We start from the raw sequence: 26,315 nt of genomic DNA on the forward strand, positions 1-26,315 counted from the left end.
CACCTTCTAAGCAACATAAAAATCAAGAAAAAAATGGTATTTGTTTCATATACATACCTTCCTTGCCACCAACCATACTTCATTGAGTCATTTCATCAAACACTTGGTGAGCAACATCAATATCAAAGTAACCAAGTCACCAAACAGGTTCAATCTGAGTTCGATTCGAGCTGGGTTCGATCCGAGTCAAGTTGAGCTCGGGCAAGCTCGAACTTGGTTCGAAATTTTTTCAAGCTCAAGAAGTTTGCTCGACTCAGCTCGAACTCAGTTTCAAACCGAGTTGAATCGAGCTTTTTCGAGTTGAGTTGAGTGAGCTAGCTCGGTTCGTGTACAGCCCTAACCACAAGCAGTGGTATAGATCCAAGGGTCAAGTGGACCAAATAGCGTGGACTGAATGCCCACCCTTAAAATTTTCCTAGGATTGGCAGAAGTTTGGATAAGGTGATCATACACTGTATGGTTTCCCTTGCCTAACACTTCTGCAGCTATGATGAAAAAGGCCTGGAGAGAGAGGATCACCTTGGCGGAGGCCTTGGACGGACTTGAAGAAGCCGGTGGGTTCTCCATTGATGAGGATAGAGAATCATGAGTTGTTCCAAACATCAGCTTAACTCGGCTCGAACTCAGCTTTGAATCGAGTCGAATCAAGCTTTTTCGAGTCGAGTTGAGCGAGTTAGCCAAGCTAACTTGGTTCGTGTATAGCTCTACGTACTCTTGTCAAAAAAATCCCACGGAGGCAAAAGTACCCCAACTTATGATAACCATACTATCTTTCCCGGTAACAAACCACTTAATTATGATATCCTTTCCATGAAAATGATAGGGCCCACCGTGAGGATAATTTATTTATTTATTTTTTTAAAATCAGGCTGATCAAATCCTTGATCAGCCTAAAGTTTGGATAAGGCGATCATGTTGCAAAAATATTAATTTTAATAAAAAATATTTTAATAATAAAATATAATATAATATAAAAAGTTGTTTTGAAAAACACTTTTCTACGGGGTTTTTGGGAATAGTCCCACATGGAAAAGAGAAGAGAAAAACCTGTGGTTCATATGAAGGATGTGGAGTATTATAAAATCTACCTACCTAGTCCGTGGACTATGGACCTTGCGTGTTCCAGTGTGTAGCACTAGAACACCCGCACGCGCACTCGCGCTCGGGCTCGGGCACGGTCTCGGTCTCGGTCTCGGACTCGGACTCGGTCACAGGCTCGGTGCGAGGGCGTGGGCATGTGAGGCAGTGTGGCTATAGAGGCGCTAGTGGCGCACTTTGCAGGACCTGGGTGGGTTTCCAAACCATCTCAACTCACTCTAGTAAACCCATACGAACTGAGACAGCCAGCCCCTCTTCACTCATATATTCTAGTGGTTTCAGCAACATAGCAAGGCTTAAACCTTAGCTTGAAGAATGCAGTTTCTTAACAGACAGCCTGTTGTTCTTAGGAACCAATAGCTGAAGATTTGAACTGACCAATGCATAAGTTTTTCTCTTCTTTTCTTCTTCTTTTGGGATTTTTCCTTTATTGTACTTGCTAGAAAGTATGTAATTGAGTTCCATTTGGTGGGCCTTCGTGTTTCTTCGAACACGCACTCCATACCAGTTCGTCGTATCCTGAAGTTATTTGCACAGTAACCTACCAAAGATACTCAATTCACTTGAGTAGGGGCAAATAACGCTTTAAGGACGGCGTTTCCCTATCCTAATTTCTGATTATTTTGCATTTTTCGGTTTCCACATTATACGAAATACATTAATCAGTATAATTTCCAACAATCATACATTGTATGGTTTCCCTTTATCCACGTCCATGTGACCTGAACAGTTGGATGGCGAATAAACATGACGGTGGGCCCGGTAAAGCCCCGATGTTGGGCGTCTTTATCACTGCTGGTTTTGGTGGGGTTGCATTAGCATAGAGCCATTGCCTGGACCGAGTCCATCCAGAGGGAGAAAATCGGAAGCGGATTGCATCTTGTGAGGGGCACGACTTGGTCTTGGTAGGTGCTCTGTGAGGCCCGTCGTGATGTATGTATTTTATAGCACAAGCCCAAAAAGGAGGCAGGTCCAATGCTCAAGTGGACCACACCACAAGAAGCAGTGATGATAATGATGCCACCGTTTAAATGTTCTCGGGACCCACCATGATGTTTATTTGCAAAGTGGTGATAATGGTGCCAGCGTTTAAATGCTCTTGGGATGCACCGTGATGTTTATATGACATTCAGCAGCCTGTTGATAAGGTCACATGGACCTGGAAGAAGGAAAATTCCAATATATCAAAACTTAGGAGGCTCCCAGGAAGTTTTTAAATGTGGGCGTCCACTCCCCACTGTTTTTCACTTGAACCTTGAATCTTCCACGTTTTTGGGTTCATATTCATATCCTAAAATGACATGGTAAAAAAATGGACGGATGGCATGGATAAAACACATACATCACGGTGGGCTCCACAATCCCTGCTACTGGCAGTTGCAGTACGGAATCCGGGTCAAAGATGTGAGGTGATGAGAAATGTCCACTGGCAGCAAGGATTAAAATCAGTGTATCCGGGAATCGTAAGGCCTATAGCCGCATCATTGAAGATGGATGATGATATACATGAAATAGAAATAGAAGAGGGAGCGAACACATCGACCAACGCCTCCCCGAGACCCAGTTGCCTAAACCCAGATAGGCAAGCACTAGCCGATTCCATCATGGAATCGGTCAAAGCATCCGTTTCCAAGCTCAGACGTGGAGATCCACCCACCATCTACATAGTCCCACAAATAATCCGGCGAGTAAAAGAGGTTGCTTATGAGCCTCGGATGGTGTCGATCGGCCCATTCCATAACGGCAAGGAGAGGCTACAAGGCATGGAAGAGAACAAATTATTGTATCTACATTCGTTCCTCTCCCGCAATCCCGACCATCGGTTGGAGGTCTACCTGGAGGCGATTGAGGAATTGAAGGATAAAGCGCAAAGTTGCTACTCCGAGAAAGTGGGCCCACTTATGGGCAACGAGTTTGTGAAAATGATGGTGCTCGATGCTTGCTTCATTGTCGAGTTCTTTCTCAGGTTCCATCCGATCGAGTATAAACAGAGGTTGCTCAGGCAACAATCGGAAGAGCTCAAGCAAAACGAGGAGGATCTCAGTCTTATTTCTGCAATGGAGAAGTTCTTTTTCCATTCAAATGGCTTCGAAGACCCGATACGTTATGCGATTGGGATGGTGAACCTTATACGGTATGATATGCTACTCCTTGAAAATCAAATTCCTTTCTTCGTTCTGCAGCATATTTTCAAAATGGCTTGTCCAGCGAACGTAACACATTTACTTGAGAAGATGGCCCTTTATTTCTTCGATCCATTCATGCCTACGAATAAGGAAATCGATATCAAAGATAATTCCTACTATCATCTGCTCCATTTGTTCGACTCGCATTTGTTACTAACCCCAACTAATAGAGCCCAACCATTCGTGCATTCCTAAAATCAAGCTCAAGCCCAACTTTTCGTGCATTCCTAAAATCAAATCCGTCCTCAACAAGTTGAAGAATCTACTCCAATGTTCAAATAAGGCACCGTTGCCAATTACTAAACGCCGGTGGATGATCCCTTGTGCGACTGACCTCCAACTTGCGGGGGTCAAGTTCAAGATGAATGAGAAATCGGATAACATCTTGAACGTGAAATTTAGCCACGGGGTGTTGGAAATCCCGCCCTTCCTGATACATTACCACACCGATATTCTCTTTCGGAACCTCGTAGCATTCGAACAATGCTGCCTAGAAGCAAAATTCCACGTTTTCACGACTTACCTTGTGTTCATGGATTACCTTGTCAACACGTCCAAGGATGTGGCGCTGCTCCATCGGAATGGGATCATAGATCATTTTCTGGGAAGCGATGATAATGTGGCCCTTCTATTCAACCGGATCTGCATTGGGATATTCCATAATTTCAATGCAAGCTATCTTTCAGATGTAAAAGACAATGTCCAAAAACATTGCGAGAACAAATGGAACATGTGGCGGGCGAGCTTGAAGCGCGATTATTTCACCAATCCATGGTCTTTCATTTCCTTGATGGCGGCTTCCATCCTCCTCCTGCTCACCATCACCCAAACGTTCTTCAACGTCTTTCGTTATTTCCGACCGCGGTCCTAGTTCTTGATCATCATGTTTTAATGGTTTAGATTATTTTGATTTTTCTCATTTGTGTTTCTCTACTTGTGTGTGAAAAACAGTACTGCATAATATAAATCTCTCTTCATTTTCTTCTAATTATGGTAACTCATCCCCAGTCGTTCAGGTTCATTTAACTGTACTGATCCCTATCAGTTTCAAATTGACTCAGATCAGTTGCATATGACTCAGACGAGTCGCCTATCATGACCACCAATTGTTAAAGTCCCTTCATATACATTGATAGGCCTTCTCCTGAAGCCTTAAGCTTCTAGAGAGAGTGGTGATTTGACATGGTTACCAGCTTTTACATTAAGTGGTTGTTTGATTTAGTATTAGCGGCAAAGGTCTTAGTTCAAGATTCAGGAGCAGCAAATATACCTTGATGTTATATTCTCCCATTAAAGGCTTGGAAAATAAAGTCCTCCAAAGGATTAAGAAATCAATGTTAGGATGTTGGGAAGCAAATATAAATTCAATCAAATAATGAGAAATCAAACACAAATAAATCATATAGAGAACACAGAAATTTTACATAAAAAAATCATCACGGAAAAAAACCACGACACAAAGCGTTAAACAATTTACTATGAAAATGATATTATAAGAGATGGGAATGACTCACTGGTCTAAATATATAACTCCAAAATTATTTTCCAAAACCTTAATTAGCTTTGTTCTAGAACACCTTAGAAACGTATTAACATTCACTTACAATACCTTAATCCTGATTATAGCCAATATATATACTATCACAAACTGAATTGAAAACAAATCACGCACTTATGCAATTCTGTGCGCGTCATCAATGGAACCTTCGATGGTGTCGATAGCCATCGAATACCAGCCAATGACATTGAAGACACCTTTGATTGCATCGAGTAGCAACTCCAAAACTATACAACAAACAAGTCAGATTTTCTTGAATTTTCTCGATAGAATTAAACGTCTGTCAATGAGATCAACAGTCCCTTTATCTCAGTCAGATTGAAGACATATGACAACAAACCCAAAATTAAACAGACTAAAAACCACACGCGGGGCCACTATAGAGTACCACTGGAGTGCACTATGATTGGTAAGTGTTATTTTGGTGAGGGTCGGAAGTGAGCCAGATGGCTGGATGTCACCTCTGATTAGCTCGCTTTAGGATGAATTGGGCATGTGTCCGGAGCTTAGGAACAAATTGGGCTAGCCTTTGGGTGATCAAAGCCGTTGATCCGGTGGCCCACCAGATGCACACATGATGAAAAACCAAGCACTGCTACTTTATCTATGCATACCGCAACACCATGTGTCCCAAGTTAGCTCCATTAGATTGCTAGGCCCAGGATGTAAGTGGGGCAGGCTCGGACATCAACTGGTGGCTTGGCTTGACCCGTTTAAAATTAGGTCCAGTGCAAAGGCCTGGCCCATTAATAGTCCTGTCACCATGGTACAGTAGTTCCTGCATCTCCACCACACACGTGACAAATGGGCCATGTATCTAGAACTATCCCCAGGGAAATCAGAACTATTTATGTGGTGGGCCCCACTTGAACAGACCATAAGCTTGAAAAGACTAATTTGAAAATCATAACCCATTGGTTGGCGCAATTTTAAACATGGGTTTCATTCTCCTGATGGCCCACTGGGTCAATGAATATCAGTGCCGATGCCATCAAAGCATGCCACATGTGTGGTGACGATGAAGGACACGAACGTATTAAATGTACCTTTGGCCCCCCATGCATGGCTCCCCTACCTTGTGTGTATGAGAGCTAAAATTATAACTGCTGTGGCCTCTAGCAAAGTTGTAAGGGGTGTGGGTGGATTCCCAGATCCACCATGGTGGGTGGATCCTTGACTTTGAGGCCCACCATGATGTATGTGCCTTACATCCATGATGTCCATTTGTCTTGACAGATCATTTTATATATAGCTCAATCCCAAAATGAAGTAGATCCAAATTTCAGGCGGAGCACACCACACCAAAACCGTGGTGATTGACCATTAAAAACTTTTGTGTGCCACATGAGTTTTGGATCGAGCTGATGTTTGTGTGGTCCTCTCATCCAGGTCTTTGAATTGTTATCAACGGGCAGATGGCAAATAAACATTCCGATGACCCCTAATAAGTTTTTTTAAGGTGGGTTTTCAACCGTCCCAATTTCTTGTGGTGTGGTCCACCTAAGATTTTGATTTACTTCATCTTTTATATCATGTCTTAAAATGATCTTGAAAAATGGTTATTTTAACTAAGGTGATTATTAAAGAGAAACTGAAGTCATGCTTAGTTTCCATTGGTCTTCAAGAGGGAAATTCACATTGAGTTCTATACATTGGCATGGGCTTTTATAAATTCACCATTCTCATCTTGCCTATGATTAGTCTTTAAGTAGGACCATCCATCACTTTTGCAAATCGAGCTCAGCTCATCCCAAGGGAAATTTCGTAATTTTATATGAACCCTAGTTCATTTGAGTTAAGATAGATATATATATATATATATATATATATAGTGAGACAACTAGTCGTCATTATATCAAGAGTCGCTTCTTCATTTTTTACCTTTAACCATAGTGAATTGATGTGAATATGTAAATGTACTGAAAGGTAACCATATAAACGTTGTATTGTAATTTGTCTTTTTTCACTTTCTTTTAATTCTGATATTGTTGTGTATGTAGTTGAGAATGAATTTCTTCTCCCAACATGATGGATGGCATGATATAAGGCAGCTACATCATGTTGAGCCCCCTAGTCAAGGATTTACTAGCCTTAGTGGATCCGGGATCCATCGAAAGCCTTGCCCATATATAAGATTATCGCCAATGGTCAATCGTATAGCTGTACACGAGTCGAACCGAGTCGAGCTTGGCCCAGCTCGGCTTGGCTCGACCAGTAGCTAACCTGAGCTCGAACTCGGCTCCGCTCCGTCTCCAAGCTTGACTGGCTAGCTCGGCTCGGTTCGGTCAACAGTTCGAGCCGAGTTCGAGCCTATGCGACATTTTCTCAAACACGTAAAGGGCATGTTCAAATTTTCACATAATGCAAAATAGTTGGGTTGGGTGCGGGTTGGGTCGGTTGGGTTGGGTGGCTGGGTTGAATCGGGTGTGGGTTAGGTCGGGTACAACTTAGGTTGGGTTGACTTGAAAGACTCGACTCAAGGTAAGCTCACCTCGTCTTGATCCATCAGCTTGCCTCGAGCTTGACTTGAAAGTTTTGGCAAACAAGCCAAGTTCCAATGGTAAGCTCAAAGCCTAGCTCGAGGAGAGCACGGCAGAGTCAAGCCAAGCTTGGCCCACCTCGACTCGACTGAGCTCGATGTACAGCCCTACTCGCTGAGCCCCTGCCAAGGCCAATTCCTGCCCCTCCAAGGATGCAATCCGCATCCGATTTTCTCCCTCCTGATTGGACTTGGTCCAAGCAAGGGCTAATGCAACCCCGCTGAAAGCAGTAGTGATAAAGACGCCCAGCATTGGGGCTTTCTTGGCCCACCATGATGTTTATTTGCCAATCCAACTATTCATGAAAGTCACATGGACGTAGATAAAGGAAAAGCACCCAAATATGATCAGCTTATCCAAACTTCTGGCAGTCCCAAAATTTTTTTAAGGGTGGGCGTTCAATCCGTGCTATTTGGTCGACTTGACCCTTAGATCTGTACCACTGCTTGTGGTAGAGTATCCTCCTTGTACGGACACGCCACTTGTGTAAGACATCAGCATCATGTTAATAATAGGGCTCACCATGAAGGTCACCTGAGACAAAAGTCAGGTCTTTCCATAATCAGGTAGGCCACACTGTTGTAATCCATGGATGGCCAACACTGTCTATGCATACTGATCTGACCCACTCAGGGAATTGATCAGCCTTATTTTTTATTTTTATTTTTTAAAATAATCCTCATGGGTTTATTTTAAAAAACGTCTACAGATGCGATGGAGAGGAATAAGAGTGCGATGAGACCGACAAGAAGATGGGTTTTTCTCATAATCGCCATATGCTGCGATGAAAAACGAGAATTGGAGAAAAAGCTGTCGTCTTTGGAGTTCGTTTATTCATGAAAATGCATGCAGAGAGGAGAGAAATCAGAGTTGCACTCGTGTGAGTGCACACGTGTGCTACATTTGCTCATCAGGTGGGACCCAACGTGGAGATGCCCCAGTTTCCGAATCGAGCTGGTCCACTCATCGAGAGCGGATTATGTCCCTGTGGGGCCCACAGGGAATTTATGTGTCCCATCTACTCTGTCCATCTGTTTTATCTCATCATTTTAGGATACAAGCTTAAAATTGAAGCATATCCAAGCACAGGTGGACCACACCACAGGAAACATCATTCTTCCTACTGTTCCATTTGGTGTGGTCCACCTGAGCTTTGGATATGATTCCATTTTTGCCACATGCACTAAGATGATCAGATAAAACAGATTTACGGCATGGATAAGACATATACATACATGATGGCCCCACAGAGTTTACTCAATCGGCTCTCCCACTCATCTGTCAGGCCACACGTGCGTGCATTCCATTTGGAGTTTGAACCATGGGTCATTCCTTTTCAACCGTCGCTAAAACTCATAGGTGGGCCCCACTCTGGCAATCCTGTAGAAGCAAGTGAATGAATCCCACGACTTATTAATGCTGCCGAATTACTCGTGAAATAAACTTATCCACCCGGGGATCCTTGCTCTTGCTCGGGTGGTAAACTCTCGGGAGTTCCAACACCCAGTGGAGGGTTCGAATATCCATAGGTGGTGAAAGCTCATTACGGTGGGAGTGTGTGTGTTAAAAATAAAATTAAAAAAAAAAACCTTATCTACTGGGACCCTCGCAGAGGAACCGTTGAGAAAAACTTTTATACTCTGGCAGAGAGTGATGGATGATGCACAGTGTATGGGAGAGTATTTTTATGGTTCTTAAAATAAAAATAAAAAATGTGTCCACTAATTAATGATTAGGATTCTTCAACCAATCTGATTTTGATATTATGACTTTGAGGTTTTCATAATTTAGAAATTAGAATGTCTATCCTGGCTTAACACATGCTACATTTACAATTTTCAGCCGTTTGCTAACTGTATATAAATGAATAAATAAAATTCACCCAAAAATTTTTAGTCACATTTTACAAGCAGAGTCCATAATATGGGCTTTATTTTTAGAGTGGACAGTTGCAGATATCATGGTTGAGAAAAATATTTCCAACTATAAAATAAATAAATAAAAATTACCCAAAATTTTCTAATCACATTCTTATGAGAAAATTTCACTGCAATATTATATAAAATTGTAATAATTAATTATAAATTCTTTTACTTAACTCTTATTACATTGTATTTGACCATTACATTACATGTTTAAACAATTATGATAAAATCATAATGATGATTCTTTGACATGGATTAGTACTATAATTTATAGTCCCCTTTTTAAAATAAGTTTCGCATGAGTTTCTCAATGAGGATAAAGCAATAGGTGGCTCTCGTCATGCCATTTTAATGTCTATGTGAAAACCATGCCAACTATCAAGCATGTTCCAATACCTTAGAAGGGCTCAAAAATTAGCATGATCCATGAACCCAGTGGAACACACAATTAGAAATAGTATACAAGGTAATGCTTATCCTCTAAACTATTTTTCTCAATATGGCTGATGTAAATTTCATATGGACCTTTTTTTGGCTGAATGCCTAAATTTTAGTGTCTCATCTAATGGTTGGAGTGGATTTCTTATAATAATTACAGTCGGTCCTATAAAAATCAAAGGTGGGCATCTCTCACCTTGGACTCCATCAGCAAAGTCCACATGAATCACAAGTTAACTTAATTTTTAAGACTTTGCCTTAAGATTACACATCATTTAAATATACACAAGGGTGAGCCCCTACAAAAAATAAAAAAAAAAAAAAAAAATCAAGGGTAGCCCTTCCAAATGTTTCAAAAATCATGCATGTGGAATTTGCTCCCATTATTAGATGTTTGATTCAACATTTGGCCGACAGCCAAAAATCAATTTAACATATGATTATACATACTATACCAAATGAAATAATTGGGATAGTCGACCACCCTTGATTTTTAAAGAGCCCATTGTGATGATTACATGAATCCACTCTAACAATTAGATACTATGACCTAAAAATGTAATTACATGCATGATTCAAGTGAGCTGTACTAAGGGAAATAGTTTGGAGGGTGAGTAATCCTATAAACTATTTCCAATAGATTAGTCCTGATTTAATGGGGCCGACATTTGGACTAAAATGGATTGACCCATCATGTGGTTAAGTTGGACTTCACAGATATTTCCTCCAATCATAGACTCTACTCAAATTGTCGGATTTTGCTAGGATTTGCCTTGAATCTGATACCATTCTGGCCTTATTAATACCGAATAATCAGACCAACTCACATGGCGTTGTGGCCATTGTAGCAGCGAGCCTTGAATAGATCCGCCTCTTTCCCGTCTAAGGAACTCTTGGGCTTGGGCTCGCGCTGGACTATTTTGTGGTTCGTAACCGGGTTAAAGTCGGGCTTTTGTTGAACAATGCAGGCCGACCTTGAGCCTTTGACAGAACTTGGCCCGGCCCTAACCCGGCCCGTTGGAAAACTACTTGACTCGATGAAAAGTAGCCTGAGATTCTCTCTACGGCGTCTGCACTTAAAATAGGTATGTATGGTTTTCTCCTCTCTCTCTCTCTCTCCACGAATAGGAGCTTGAGATCGAGTGCAGAGCTCTTCCATGTCGTCGTTGCTGCAGCAGCAGCTGTTTCTCACAAACCCATCTCTGCAAAAACCCCTTCTCTTAAAAACCCAACACCCCATTCCACACCTTTCCCAAAAGACTCCACTCTCTCTCTCTCTCTAACGTTTCAGATATGATACTGTTTACAATGATCAGGGATGATGGTTTCAATGTCTGTCTGGGTTTTTAATTGGTGCAAGTGAGATCATGGTTCGACGATTCAAACCCCAAACCGTTGAATTGATGGGCCTCAGATGTCCAATGCACTGAAAATTACCCATGTTGGAATATCTTAGAACTATAGATTTTGCAGCCTTTTTTCAATTGAATGTGAACTGTTGCGGTATTTGTTCTTTACTGTCTATTTTCTGACCCACCTTTTGAAGTTTGGATGATTATAGTATGTGAAATTTGGAGAAAAAAATAAATAAAATCGAAATAAATATAAAAGGAAAAAAAAACCCACCTTAATGTCCAAGGTGAGATTTTTGTGTGGGCGGATGGGAAAAGGAGCGGGTGATTCATTTTAACCCAGGTATCTTACAGGGGAAAAGAAATAATGAAACAAATAAAAGATGAGGAAATGCTTCGAACAGTGATCATATGGTCAACCATATGCATCCATGTTCTATATCCAACGGCATAGATATAAATATCTATGGTTAGGATTATTCCTTAAGCATCAGATCATATGACCATTCCCGAGTCCTCAGAAATTGCCAATTCTGGAGGATCTTCATGTGAATGATTCAACTAGCCTGCCAAATGAACACCCCAAATTGCGGTCACATGCATGGCCACAGTACCAATCCCTCGGAAACCCCTCGTCGCCTAATCTTAAAACCGAAACAAAAAATGTACCTGATCGTGACCAATCCCAGCATCTAGATGCCCGATTGAAACATTGTTCGATCGCCTGGTCCTTTGATTAAACAGCAATTGATTCACATTACTGAACTTATAGTTGTAGAAGTAATCTAGCCCAATATTTTAAATAGTGAACAGCATGTGGCGTAGCGTTCACCCCTTTGAAGCATGAGGCGTAAGCTACATAGCGTAAGGCTACACTCTATTTCTAGATTTTTTAATCAAAGTGCTTGGTTGCACCAATGTTATGATATTTTGTACCAAATTAGACTGATTAATGGTGAAATTTAACAAAATTTCATGGTATTTGGTACAAAAAAAAATGCAATCTAATGTAATAGGAAAGGGCAATGACTAAATATAAATGTAAAGAAAGAGCATTGAAACTAATTTAATATTATTATTTATATTATTTTACTAAAAGCATTAAAAGGCCAACTAATTTTTATTGGAAATAGAAAAATGTAACAAATCATTGGAAACATCATGTGAGCTACGTAGCGTGTAGCATAGTCTATGTAGTGTGTAGCATATGCAAATTATCAATTTTCATGAGCTACATAGTGTTAAGGCTATGCTATGCTCCATAGTGTAAGCTACACACTACATAGCGTAAGCTACACACTACATAGCGTAGCTATTTAAAACACTGATCTGGCTCATATAGCAGGGTGGTTAGGATCATCTTCTAGTTCACGAACAAATTTGAGATGTCGACAGCCTTGGTGTAAATGCTAGAGCACTTGACATTGGTGGTGTGGGATCCATCATCATGGATGATGCCGCCGGGGGTTAGAATGGAGAGTGTTACGAGGGTCTGGTGGACATGAAGCACAAAAATGCAATGTGCTTCCTGTCATTGATAAATGCAACTTTCTTCTGATTATAATCTAGTATGATGGGGATGAGACCGTTGATGATGCCATGAAAGTAGAAGATTCTCTAGAAGAGGGAAATGTAATTGCCCTTTCGGGAGGACAGGGGATAAGATATCATTATGGTGCCCTGACTGACCCAAAGACGCTCCAATGATGAAGAAGGCCTATAGAAGGGCTGCTCCGATGCCTAACCATGCAACTCATATATTTAAATTCTAAAAGATATCAATTCTATGCAGGTCCTGCCATGTGTGCAAAACCTAAAAATGTGATGTGGAGAGATGGATATACAGTATTCTGGTTCTTCCGCATCGTCGCCTTATCAGAAATTCTGAGCCTTTCCTTTCCTTCTCTTTTATTGGTTTTTAATATTTTTCTGATCTTCTTTAAAATACGCAGGTTGAAATGGATCAACCAACTGATTTTCCAGTCCCTCACAAAAATCTCTCCGTGGATATTAAGGTATTTTGTTCTTTTATATTTTTGTTTTCAATTTTATTGTATTTATCTCAAAATTTCACATAATCATGCAAATTTTAAAAAATAAAGGTGGAGAAATACGAGGAGAGCCAGTACTTGCTGCCTTCTTTATTTGCACCCAAACTCCTTTTTTTTTTTTTTTTTTTTTTTTGAGATTTCATGAATTTAATTTAAAGAAGAGAAAAAGGCGAAGATGAGGGATTAACGCCCGAAAAATTACAAAGATATAACACAAAACTAAGAAAAAGACTATAGGGCAGCCGGTAAACTGCTTGAGACCAAGCCCAAGAGACCACATCTCCTTTGACCTTTCTAAAAACTTCAACAGTGCTGCTGAATTAATTCCAGGAGCCTTCCTACACTGCTTACAATGTATAAATAAGTGGCACTAAGTCGGCATCCCAAAGACACATGATACATGCATTTTTTTATTTTTTATTTGGAAAGATCACAATAATTGTATTAAAGTAAAATATATATATATATATATATATATATATATATATATATATATATATATATATATATATATATATATATATATAGAAAAACGATAGAAAGGCCACTGAGAAAGCAAACCCAACTAAACTCTAAGAAAAGGAAATCACAGCCCTTAAGGCAGTCTACATGAGCAGCCCATTCTATCATTAGACGTTTAGCCTTACTAGCTACAGACTCAGCAGAATTTGAGACATCCTTAAAGCATCTCCCATTTCTTTCTTCCCAAATGGACCACCAAACTGCGAGAATAGCCATTCTCCATAACCGAATCCTCTACTTGCCTAAACTGACCCCATGCCACACTTTTAGTTGTTGACCCGCCAAACCAGGGAGGCACCAGTTGATTCTGAACTGAGTTAAGAATTGTGATCAAATACGGTTGATAAAAGGACAGTGAACGAGAAGATGGTCAACCGATTCTTCATCCAACATGCAACAAAGACAGACATTAACTATAATCATCCCCCTTTTTCTCAGATTATCAACCGTGAGAATCTTCTTCTTACCAACCAACCATCCAAAAGAAGCAATCTTAGGAGGGACAGAATTATCACATGATACATGCATTAGGAATGACCTTGTATCCCTTTCATAATTATCATCTGTAAGCACTTTATTTTGCCCACTAACCACACAAATGTTGTGACTTTAGGAATGAACTTAGTCAGATCACCAGAAGCCTTACCAGTTGAAGAGCACAGCGAAGCGTAGAAACACTTGATAGGAAAAATCCCAACCTCTCTAACCTCCATGTCACTGTCTGTATTTGCCGCAAATGAACCCTTGCTTTGCAAACTCTCAATAAGTCTCATCTCGTCCTCCATCTCATCCTCAATTAAGATTCCATGACAAGGATGAGACCAAACCACTCGATCTCCCATGATCTTGAAAAATTGGGAGATATCCATCTCCCTCTTGGCAACAACACTAGCAACCTAGGAAAGCCAAACAAAGAGGAGAGTCACCACACCGAGGATCCTCCCATTGTTGAACACAAGATCCATTACGCACCATAAACACTATTTCCTTCTTGAAGTGATCGATGATTCAAAAAATGCAATCCAATCCTCCAATGCTCTTTGTACATAGAGGAAGATTTACTAATCTAGCCTCTTACTTCCACCCATATTTGCAAGCAATGTTTCCAAAGATTCTTCCTCACCCCAGATCTCCACAACCACTTCTCTAGTAATGCAAGATTCATTACTTTCAAGTCCCTAATGCCGGTGCCACCTCATTGGGATGCATGCACATATGCCCCATTTCATAAGATGAAATTCGTGTTTATTTTCCGAATCTTGTTTAATCTGCTAAGTACAAGGGTCAGACATTGGAAGATAGACATGAAATACAATGGCATATTCGACATGGCTGCTTTGATGAGCGTTATCCTTCCTCCAAGTGACAAATACCTACCCTTCCATCTTGAGAGTTTCCTCTCAATTTTCTCCACCACCTTTTCCCTTAAATGCTTAGTTGGCTTCTCTATACACAAAGAAAGACCCCAAATACAAAAATGGAAGACTTCCAGCCTTGCACCAAAACACCCCAGCTAGTCTTTCAATTTCCTCAGGAGCCAACCTGATGGCAAAAACTTTACTTTTATGGATATTCACTTTAAGGCCCGAAACAACTTTGAAGCATCTCATGATTTCCTTGGGTTATCTGCTACTCTACTTACATCAATTTCTAAAGATGAATATATTTGATGTGTCCATGGGTCATATCTGCATGTTCTCATATGGATTCCTAAAGATGAACAGCACCGTAGACCTATTTGATGTGTATTCATGGCTTATTTTTTTGTACAAATTCTCATATGGATTTGAGAGAACCATTTTTAGAAAAGGAACTGACATCTACACCCATCCCTTCTGATTTGCACGCACTCATTTTTCCATTTTTGGGATTGTATTTCAGCTTATGTGCTATTTCAATTCCAAAAGAGGAAAATGGGTGCATGCAACTCAAAGACAGTAGGTTTAAATACTGTATTCCTCTATGCGGTTGATGGAGATTGATTGATGTGTTGGGTTTAGATTTCTTCAACTGCATATCTAATTTGTGCAGATGCTCAGGTGTATGTGTTTGTTAGCAAATCTAGGAGAAACCCATCTTCGCAGAGCGGAAATATCAAATCTGTTTAGTGATCCAAACCCTTCATATAATGGGCCACATTGTGTATGGGAGATACCCCAAAGATCTTCCCTTAAGATGATCCTAATAATCCAACCGTTTCTCCATTAAATGTGGGCTATTGCCTGTATATTTCAAGAAGACTAGGAAACGCCTTTGTTTCAATCAGCAAGAAGAACTTGAAATTGACATGGATTTTGGAGATGTGGTTTGTCTTTCATGTTACTTTGTTCCATTTGTGATCTTTGCCTGTCGCTTTGCAGGGAAATAAAACAGACGTAGTGCTCTGCAGCTACGATGATCACTTTCTAGTAAGTTTTGCATTGCTATTTGTTAAGGTTGGAAGCATAGATAGAGATGTTCCTTATATTTCAATGACTGTCCAGGTTATGGCGACCCAGATAAGAAGTATGGGAACAATAAATGCAAGGTCATCTCTCCCCTCCCCCTCTCCCCCCCCCCCCCCCCTTCCTCTGAAATGTGCACGTCAACATTTTTTATGTCTACTTGCAACTCCAGTTTTTTCAGTTCAACTTATATATTCGACAGTCAAAGAAGTATGAAGTTAGCTTCTATTTTTTTTCTTTCATCAGTTCAGCTTCTTTTCTTTTTCTTCTTTTTTTCCCCCTCTAATCTCACATGTGCCGCTAGATGTGTCAGCACATATCAACCTGGCAAATGTGGTAGACATCGGAGCTGTGTGTCAGATTGGTTGCAATGTGTTGACGACCTGGTATGATAGTTAGGGGTGTACATCGAGTTGAACCGAGTCGAGCTGGCCTCAGCTTGAACTCGGCTCGGCTCGGTGCTCAAGCCTGACTGGCCAGCTCGGCTCAGTTCGATCAGCAGCTCAGGCCAGCTCGGGCTGAGTTCGACCCAAGATCGAGCCGAGTTCACCATTGAGGCACTTCCACAAACACCTGAACTGCAACTTCAAAATCCCACTGTTTTACAAACAGAAGCAATGGTTTTATAGGTATTTTATCAAACACCTTCTAAGCAACATAAAAACCAAGAAAAACAAAGAGAAAAAGGGTATTTGTTTCATGTACATACCTTCCTTGCCACCAGCCACATTTCGTTGAGTCATTTTATCAAACAGTTGGTGAGCAACATCAATGGCAAAGTAACCGAGTCATCGAATTGGTTCGATCCGAGTATTATTCGAGCTGGGTTTGAGCTGGATTTGATCTGAGTCGAGTCGAGCTAGTGCCTGCTCGAACTCGGCTCGAACTCATTTTCAAGCTCAAAAAATCAACTCGACTTGGCTCGAACTCAGCTTCGAACCGAGTCGAATCGAGCTTTTTCGAGTCAAGTCGAGTCGAGCGAGCTGACTAAGCTAGCTCGGTTCGTGTACACCCCTAATGATAGTCAGCTCAGTGCACTCATTAGGATGGCCACACATCTATGTTGAATGTGGAGTAGTTGCAACTTTATTCAGTGTTCAGACATTTAATTGTTTTCATATATCTAGTTTGTTGAATAGACCCAGCTGTTTTCAGTGAGCCCGTCTATGAGGTTGGGCCCACCCGATGCCCATTATATGTGCCCGGTTGGAATGCTTCGCAATGTATTAGAGGTGCCTATGGAATGACATGTGTGTGCTTAATGTTGGGGAGATTTTGAGTTTACCTTGACCAATTTAATTGGAGATTAGGAGCGGGTTAGTTATCTATGCTATATATAATTCAACTGGCTTTTGGACCATCACAAATAGTTTTACTAAGGTAGAGAACTTTGAATATTGAAAGGCTATAGGAAGACATTTTAAACAAAGTTGGAACTGAAAAATATGTTTGATGTCCATCATATATTTTAGATTTCACCCTCTCTATGCCTTTAAATGGCCTAGATTTTACCTACAACATATCCTTCCATGCGAGTAGCCTACTCTCTTCTTTTTTACGTGTAGCTCACCCCGACGATACTATTAGGGAGCTGTGCAACAAAGGTTGTATTGTACCCACCATAGTGGCTATATGAAATCCACCCCATCCATCTATTGTGCTACCTCATTTTAGGATGTTGGCCTGAAAGTGAGGTAGATCTAAAACTTGAGCGGGCGTTGCTCTAGAAAAGGTGGGGTTGGGTCACCCACGGTTGAAAACTTACCTTCCCCCGTTTGTAGCGTGTAGCTGCAGCCTTTCCCTCTGCCTCTCTCCTTTACCTTTTCTTCCCTACTATCCCTCCATGTACATTGCACATCGCATACCCCTAGTTTTTATGAATGATGTTTTTTTCCCTTATAAAAAGGAAAATACATGCATCATGGGCAACAAAAAGATTTACCATATAAAGCGACCATTTTGACTCTCCCCTCTTCTGCAAGGGAGTCTGCTATGTCAAAGGCCTTTTTGTAATACATAGCAATGCAAAGCATCTATTCTTGACAGGAAGTTGCCAATCTTGTTTTTCAGGAAGATGATCTCCATGGTTCAGAATCAATTGAACCTGACTATATTGTAGGAGTCCTTTTACCAAAGTATATAAAAAAAAGTCAGCAAAGACCCTCCAATCTTCAATAGGAGCCCGAGCTTCCACATCATTTTAGTTACTCGATCCCACTTGACCAAAGAGGATCAAGTTCATCTCCCCCTTATTCATAGCTCAATACGTCTCCATTACTAGGTGGGCCTGGATTTCAAACACTAAATGGCTGAAAATCACCGGCTACTACATGAGGTCAAATTCATCTAATGTTGTAATAGATAGAAGAGAAATTTATTTATTTGATCATTGGTGGGGCCATTTGGGAATTGACGGCCAGGTAAGAGGGAGGTGACCCACAAATCCACTAGCCCATTACGGTAATAAAACCCTAATGTGCATAGATTATAAAATATGGATTTTGTATGTGTGTGAGTGACATGCCTAAGCATCAGACGGGATGGTTTGTTCAATAATACCATTGGGAGCAAGCCATGGGGCAAGAATCACACTGATCATATGATCCTAACACTTCGAATGGGGCCAGTTTGTTACAACTGTCCATTTTTTTCGAGCCATAAATCACATGGTTAGAATCATTAAACCCAGCACTTTGGAATCGTTAGTAATACAAAGTGGTAAATCTCACTGATATCTGACCGGGTGCATCTTCCACTTGATGGCTGAGATGCTCTGGCTCAGTTCATCTTCCACTTGATGGCTGCCATGCTCTTTCATTCTTCACTTTCCACCATCTCCTTCCAATATCTCGAGAAACTGGGAGTTCCCACAGCTCAGAATTCTTTTTGAGTAATGTCCATTGGGTTATGATTTTTTTGTAGTACCTCTTATTTTCTTTTGACATTGAACATTTTACCCTTCCTCTTTTTTCTTTTTTTTTGGTTCCCAACATTTTTACAGAAAGGCTAACATTTTCTACAGAATTCAATCCCATTCCAAACCGGGCCTATGAATAAATGATTTTGTACGTTTGGGACCATGGTGCAGTGATTCAAACCTTTGATCTGATAGGCCCTGCCCTGCAGCGGATGGATGATTCCTAAAAATATCTCAGGCTGGAAAATTATTAAGCCTTTGATTGTTGGACTATTTTCCTATGTTAGCCGATATGCATATGGGTGTCAAGTATAACAAGGATCCGGTTCGGCAGATCCTTAAAATGCAAATTCTCAGGAGACAATCACAACAAAGATTGGTAACTACTTACAAGAATGACCATGTTACAAGTATCCGACTCCATAACTGCTATAGTTCTTTTTTTCCTTTTTCTTTTTTGTCATTGAGTTTGGGCTGTTGTTTTGTCTTCGCCTTAACCGTCCATGAGCAAGCCTGTGATTGAAGGGTTGGGAACTCACACTCCGGAAGAATTCCTGGTCATCCTTCATCCATTGCAGGTCCTATCAGATCAAGGAGTTTGTAATGATAAAAATCACAGTCCTTGATGTTCAGAATCATGTCTCATCAAAATCTATAATTCCTCGTCCTCTAGAGTCCTTGTCAACTCTTCAAACAATTCCATTAAACTCATTTGAACGTGAACTTACCGTTTTCATGTGCTAGGAAGGAAGAAGGCATGTCAGTCAATCCAACTTTCAATGTGTCAGTTATATTTGGTAAACGAGATGAGGTACTGTGACCACATATCTGCTGTTGTATTTTCTTGTTTTTGGGGACAAAAAATGTTGATACTTGTAAAATCATGGTGCTTGCAGCCATTGCTGGTAGCATGAGCACGCCAACTGATCGAGCACATAAGGTACACTTTTGCACTTGATTTTATTTAAATAAATTCCATATGGTGGAGAGCAAGGTTTTAAGACTCCAGGACTCAGACTGACTCATTCAGTTCCGAGTGAAGTTGTGATTCATCTGTGTCAAGGGGTGATTTAGAAGAGTTGGGCCGAGTCACCTCTATTTTCAGTTCGACTCCTGGTGCTGAACTGGAGCTGACTTAACCGAGTCGAGTAGACTTGGACAAGTCACATCCGACTTGGTCGAGTATTGATCCATGGTGGAGAAGGCTGAATTGGAGGATTGAAATTTCGGTAGACGGCAAAAGTTACCATAGCACCCACACGGTCCTCCCTAGAAAAAGATGAGCCTAGAGAATCTGCCTTTATTTCCAAAGATGGCATGTTTGCTCATTTAGATACCTCAAACTAGCTGGGTTCTGCTAATTTACATGCTTTGTTTTGGTGTTGCAGTAGCTGTGGTTCATCTAGGCCGTTGGTGCTCTCTCTCGGTCTCAAGGATCACTCTCTGGTAACATCTCTATAGTGAGAAACACTAGCATCACTTTTGCTCCACGAGGACATGTGGCACAAACATACACATATGACATACTGAAGCTCATCTGGTGGGGTACCTCATGGTGGGCCATAACAAAAAAGTCACACTGATCAGATGATCCTAAGTAGTAGAATGAATGGGAACCATTTGTCTATTTTCAACTGATCCTTCTCTCAAAACTACTATGATCAAATGGTTAGGATCATCTAACTGGAATGGATTTAGGACTATGGTCCATCCATGATGGGGCCTGCTAGGCTAGATGAATTATTCGGATGTCGTAGATGCACACCACATGTCATGATGCGGTGCAAATGCTACTAGCAATCCTCATTTGAAGTACATGCTCATCTTCTTAAGAATGGTTATGATGCCTAAAGATGCTCAGGAGCATGATCATGTCTCTTTGCAGGAGACGCTGAAAGGCATTATTTCTGTTGTCATCGAGAATCGCCTTTGGTAAGATCTACATCACGGTCATTTCGATAATTTTAGGAACTGATTTTGTGGTTGGCCCGACTGTAAATTTTCATCAAAATGCAATCGATGTCTTCAATGTAGAGTTTTCAAACACTAAAAATGGCCGGAAATCACCAACTGCTACATGAGGTCAAATTCATCTAATGTTGTAATGGATAGAAGAGAAATTTATTTATTTATTTTATCATTAGTGGGGCCATTTTGGGAATTCAGGGCCAGGAAAGGGGGAGTGGACCCACGAATCCAACGGCTCATCCTGTTAATAAAACTCTAATGTGAATGACATGTGGGATGCCTAAGCATCCGTCGGGATGCGGTTTGTTCAATAGTACCATCGGGAGCAAGCCATGGTGCAAGAATCACACTGATCATATGATCCTAACCCTTTGAATGTGGCAGTTTGTTACAACTGTCCATTTTTTATTAGCCATAAATCAAGATCATAAATCGCATGGTTAGAATCATTAAACCAAGCACTTTGGAATCATAAGTAATACAAAGTGAGAACTATCAAATAGATGTTTCAAGATGATGTTTGCATGTATTTTACATCTCTGCTTAATCTTGACCATCAATTTTCCATGCTATTGATCAGATGCTTAGGCCCTTTGTATGAATGAATGGATGGTTTAAATCTGATGATGGGTCATCCCATGTGTCATTTAAGAGTTTTGGGGACGTAGCTAACGTGTATGAGAAATGCTTGGATGATAAGTCTGCCCAGTGAATAACTTCCAAATGTCTCACGCACATTATAGGTTGGAAGTTACCTGCTATGAACGGTTGAAAATGCACCTCATGTTTTGTGTTGATGACATTTAGTTATGGGCCCAAAAATCAGGCCAATCTATATGCCATTCCATCTTGAGGGTAGATATTTTGTTTAGTTCTTCCAAATTTGTGTTTCTGTGCATGTGTGACCCACTTGATTAACAGATGCATTGGGAACATTTAAGTTGGAGGGTCTCAAGTCCAACCACTAATACTGTAAGCTACTGTCCAGTGTCCACCCAACAGATTCCAACATCTAACACCCTGTGCAAAAATCAGCCATATCCACCCATTGAGTTGAAAACTCTTTATATTTTGGTATTTGTAAATGGCTAAACATTGTTTTCTATGGTGTGGCCCACCTGATGAGTAGATAGTGCTGATTTTTGCATGGGCTAATCCTCACAGTTGAGCTATGGTCCAAAATAATCTCCCACGACCAATGATCTTAACCATTTGGATTGAGGCCCATACTCTAGGAAACAGTGGTAATTGAACACCCTACTGTTGCATGGGACTGGCAGAAGTTTGGATAAGGTGATCACCATGGGACTGGCAGAAGTTTGGATAAGATGATCATACATTGTATGGTTTCCCTTTATCCACGTCCATGTGACCTTCATGAACAGTCGGATCGAATGGCGAATAAACATGACGGTGGGCCCAATAAAGCCTCAATTGTCGCTGCTGCTTTTGGTGGGGTTGCATTAGCAATTTAGCATAGAGCTCTTTCTTGGACCGAGTCCATCCAGAAGGGAGAAAATCGGATGCGGATTGCATCTTAGGAGGGGCAGGACTTGGTCTTGGTAGGTGCTCTTTGAGGCCCATCGTGATGTATGTATTTTACCCGTGCCATTCATCCAATTTTACATATCATTTTATAGCACAAGCCCAAAAAGGAGGCAGATCCGATGCTCAACTGGACTACACCACAAGAAGTAGTGATGATAATGATGCCACCGTTTAAATGTTATTGGGACCCACCGTGATGTTTATTTGCGAAGCGGTGATAATGGTGCCAGCGTTTAAACGCTCTTGGGATTCACCGTGATGTTTATATGACATCCAGCAGCCCGTTGATAAGGTCACACGGACCTGGAAGAAGGAAAATTCCAATATCAGCTTCATCAAAACTAATGCGGCTCCCAAGAAGTTTTTAAATGTCGGCCTCCGCTCCCCACTGTGTTTTTCACTTGAACCTTGAATCTTTCACGTTTTTGGGTTATATTCATATCCTAAAATGATATGGAAAAAAAAGGATGGATGGCATGGATAAAACACATACATCACGGTGGGCTCACAATCCCTGCTACTGGCAGGTGCAGTACGGAATCCGGGTCAAAGATGTGAGGTGATGAGAAATGTCCACTGGCAGCAAGGATTAAAATCAGTGTATCGGGGGAATCGTAAGGCCTATGGCCGCATCATTGAAGATGAGTGATGATAAACAGGAAACAGAAATAGAAGAGGGAGCGAACACATCGACCAACGCCTCCCCGAGACCGAGTTGCCTAACCCCAGATAGGCAAGCACTAGCCGATTCCATCATGGAATCGGTCAAAGCATCCGTTTCCAAGCTCAGACGTGGAGATCCACCCACCATCTACATAGTCCCACAAATAATCCGGCGAGTAAAAGAGGTTGCTTATGAGCCTCGGATGGTGTCGATCGGCCCATACCATAACGGCAAGGAGAGGCTACAAGGCATGGAAGAGAACAAATTGTTGTATCTACATTCGTTCCTCTCCCGCAATCCCGACCATCGGTTGGTGGACTACCTGGAGGCGATTGAGGAATTGAAGGATAAAGCGCGAAGTTGCTACTCCGAGAAAGTGGGCCCACTAATGGGCAACGAGTTTGTGAAAATGATGGTGCTCGATGCTTGCTTCATTGTCGAGATCCTTCTCAGGTTCTATCCGAGATGCCGTAAAATGAAGTTGGTCAAGCAACAACGGGAGGAGCTCGAGCAAAACGAGGAGGATCTCGGTCTTATTTCTGCAATGAAGAAGTTCCTTTTCCATTCAAATGGCTTCGAAGACCCGATACTTAGTACGATTGGGATGGTGTACCTTTTAGGGTGTGATATGCTCCTCCTTGAAAATCAAATTCCATTCTTCCTTCTGCAGCATATTTTCAAAATGGCTTGCCCAGTGAAAGTACCACATTTACTTGAGAAGATGGCCCTTGATTTCTTCGAATCTCGATCCATGCCTTGGAATGAGAAAATCGAGATGAATGATTCCTACTATCATCTGCTCCATTTGTTTCACTCGCATTTGTTACTAACCCCAACTAATAGCAAGGAGGAGCCCAACCTTTCGTGCATTCCTAAATTCAAGCTCAAGCCCAACCTTTCGTGCATTCCTAAAATCAAACCCGTCCTCAACAAGTTGAAGAATCTGCTCCCATGTTCAAATAAGGCACCGTTGCTAAATACTAAACGGCGGCGGATGATCCCTCATGCGACTGACCTCCAACTTGCGGGGTTCAAGTTCAAGAAGAATGAGAAATCGAATAACATCTTGAACGTGAAATTTAGCCACGGGGTGTTGGAAATCACGCCATTCCTGATAGGGGACAACAGCGAAACTCTCTTTCGGAACCTCATAGCATTCGAACAATGCCGCCTAAAAGCAAAATTCCACGTTTTCACGACTTACCTTGTGTTCATGGATTGCCTTGTCAATACGTCCAAGGATGTGGCGCTGCTCCATCACAATGGGATCATAGATAATTTGCCGGGAAGCGATGATGATGTGACCCATCTATTCAACCGGCTCTGCATTGGGATATTCCATAATTTCAAGGGAAGCTATCTTTCGGATGTAAAAGACAATGTGCAAAAACATTGCGAGAACAAATGGAACAAGTGGCGGGCGAGCTTGAAGCGCGATTATTTCACCAATCCATGGTCTTTCATTTCCTTGATGGCGGCTTCCATCCTCCTCCTGCTCACCATCACCCAAACGTTCTTCACCGTCTTTCCTTATTACCGACCGCGGTCCCAGTTCTTGATCATCATGTTTTAATGGTTTAGATTATTTTGATTTTTCTCATTTGTGTTTCTCTACTTGTGTGTGAAAAACATTACTGTCTGATATAAATCTATCTTCATTTTCTTTTAATTATGGTAACTCATCCCCAGTCGTTCAGGTTCAGTCAGCTGTACTGATCCCTATCAGGTTCAAATTGACTCAGATCAGTCGCATATGACTCAGACGAGTAACCTACCATGACTACCAATTGTTAAAGTCCCTTCATATACATTGATACGCATCTCCTGAAGCCTTAAGCTTCTAGAGAAAGTGGTGATTTGACATAGTTACCGACTTTTACATTAAGTGGTTGTTTGATTTAGTATTAGAGGCAAAGGTCTTAGCTCAAGTTTCAGGAGCACCAAATATACCTTGATGTTATATTCTCCCCTTAAAGGTTAGGAAAATAAAGTCCGCCCAAAGGAATAGGAAACCAATGTTGGGATGTTGGGAAGCAAATATAAATTCAATCAAATAATGCGAAATCAAACACAAATAAATCAAATAGAGAACACACAAATTTTGCATTAAAAAAATCCTTACGGAAAAAAACCATGACACAAAGCGTTAAACAATTTCCTATGAAAATGATATTATAAGAGATGGATGGACTCACTGATCTAAATAACTCCAAAATTATTTTCCAAAACCTTAATTAGCTTTGTTCCAGAACACCTTAGAAACATATTAACATTCACTTAGAATACCCTAATCCTAATTATAGCCGATATATATATTATCATGACCTGCATTAGAAACAAATGTATGTGAAGAACATCCATGATGTTCATTTGTCTTGACATATCATTTTATATATGGCACGATCCCAAAATGAAGTAGATCCAAATTTTAGGCGGAGCACACTACACCAAAACCGTGGTGATTGACCATTAAAAACTTTTGTGTGCTACATAAGTTTTGGATCAAGCTGATGTTTGTGTGGTCCTCTCATCCAAGTCTTTGATATGTTATCAATGGGCGGATGGCAAATAAAACATTCCGATGACCCCTAATAAGTTTTTTTAAGGTGGGTTTTCAACCATCACATTTTCTTGTGGTGTGGTCCACGTAAGATTTTGATTTACTTCATCTTTTATATCATGTCTTAAAATGATCTTGAAAAATGGATATTTTGACCAAGGTGCTTATCAAAAAGAAACTGAAATCATGCTTGGTTTCTATTGGTCTTCAAGTTTGAAGACTAGAAGGAAATTCACATTGAGTTCTATACATTGGCATGGGCTTTTATAAATTCCCCATTCTCATTGGGAGATTGCATATAATTAGTCTTCAAGTACGACATTGTTAGGATCCGTGGAACTTGACCATCGGAGGTGTATTGTTCATCCATGCATCACTTTTGCGGGTCAAGCTCAACTCACCCAAAGGGAAATTTCGTAATTTCACGTGGAATTTTATATGAACCCTAGTTCATTTGAGTTAAGATATATATATATATATTCTATAGTGAGACAAATAGTCGTCATTATATTGAGAGTCGCTTCTTCATTTTTTGCCCTTGAGT

General features: G+C 40.9%; 4 protein-coding genes and 1 long non-coding RNA gene across 6 annotated transcripts in view; 4 read left to right on the forward strand and 1 right to left on the reverse strand.

The window, feature by feature from the left end:
* Window positions 1–2,345: 2,345 nt before the first annotated feature.
* Window positions 2,346–26,315, forward strand: part of LOC131231017 (UPF0481 protein At3g47200-like) — a 92,537-nt gene continuing 68,567 nt past the window's right edge. Inside the window, exons 1-2 of one of the 2 annotated variants that reach the window (XM_058227089.1) lie at window positions 2,346–3,525; window positions 24,062–24,185. In XM_058227089.1, coding sequence (XP_058083072.1) covers window positions 2,400–3,479 — 1,080 coding nt within the window. In that variant the 5' untranslated portion in view covers window positions 2,346–2,399 and the 3' untranslated portion in view covers window positions 3,480–3,525; window positions 24,062–24,185. Of the gene's footprint in view, window positions 3,526–24,061; window positions 24,186–26,315 lie in introns of those variants that run through there. The other variant, XM_058227090.1, reaches the window with a different exon arrangement.
* On the forward strand, window positions 3,449–4,281 carry LOC131231020 (UPF0481 protein At3g47200-like). Its single transcript, XM_058227095.1, has one exon. It carries the CDS (start codon window positions 3,598–3,600, stop codon window positions 4,153–4,155), a length of 558 nt encoding a protein of 185 aa, XP_058083078.1. The 5' UTR covers window positions 3,449–3,597; the 3' UTR covers window positions 4,156–4,281.
* The window catches only part of LOC131231021 (uncharacterized), a 104,008-nt gene continuing 90,140 nt past the window's right edge, over window positions 12,448–26,315 (forward strand). The window contains exons 1-2 of the mRNA XM_058227097.1: window positions 12,448–13,112; window positions 16,031–16,078. Coding sequence (XP_058083080.1) covers window positions 13,056–13,112; window positions 16,031–16,078 — 105 coding nt within the window. The 5' untranslated portion in view covers window positions 12,448–13,055. The remainder of the gene's footprint in view (window positions 13,113–16,030; window positions 16,079–26,315) is intronic.
* Window positions 19,074–26,315, reverse strand: part of LOC131231023 (uncharacterized) — a 67,095-nt gene continuing 59,853 nt past the window's right edge. Inside the window, exon 2 of the long non-coding RNA XR_009164166.1 lies at window positions 19,074–19,460. This is a non-coding gene — a long non-coding RNA (uncharacterized LOC131231023). The remainder of the gene's footprint in view (window positions 19,461–26,315) is intronic.
* LOC131231016 (UPF0481 protein At3g47200-like) lies at window positions 23,121–24,889 on the forward strand. Its single transcript, XM_058227088.1, has one exon. The coding sequence runs from the start codon at window positions 23,171–23,173 to the stop codon at window positions 24,782–24,784; it is 1,614 nt and encodes a 537-aa protein (XP_058083071.1). The 5' UTR covers window positions 23,121–23,170; the 3' UTR covers window positions 24,785–24,889.

Source organism: Magnolia sinica, chromosome 17 (assembly GCF_029962835.1).
Source record: "Magnolia sinica isolate HGM2019 chromosome 17, MsV1, whole genome shotgun sequence".
Taxonomy (NCBI): Eukaryota; Viridiplantae; Streptophyta; class Magnoliopsida; order Magnoliales; family Magnoliaceae; genus Magnolia; species Magnolia sinica.

Excerpts from the sequence above, each read along its gene's own strand:
- LOC131231020 (XM_058227095.1), top strand. The coding sequence starts at position 3,598 with ATGATCCCTTGTGCGACTGACCTCCAACTTGCGGGGGTCAAGTTCAAG.
- LOC131231016 (XM_058227088.1), top strand. The coding sequence starts at position 23,171 with ATGGCCGCATCATTGAAGATGAGTGATGATAAACAGGAAACAGAAATA.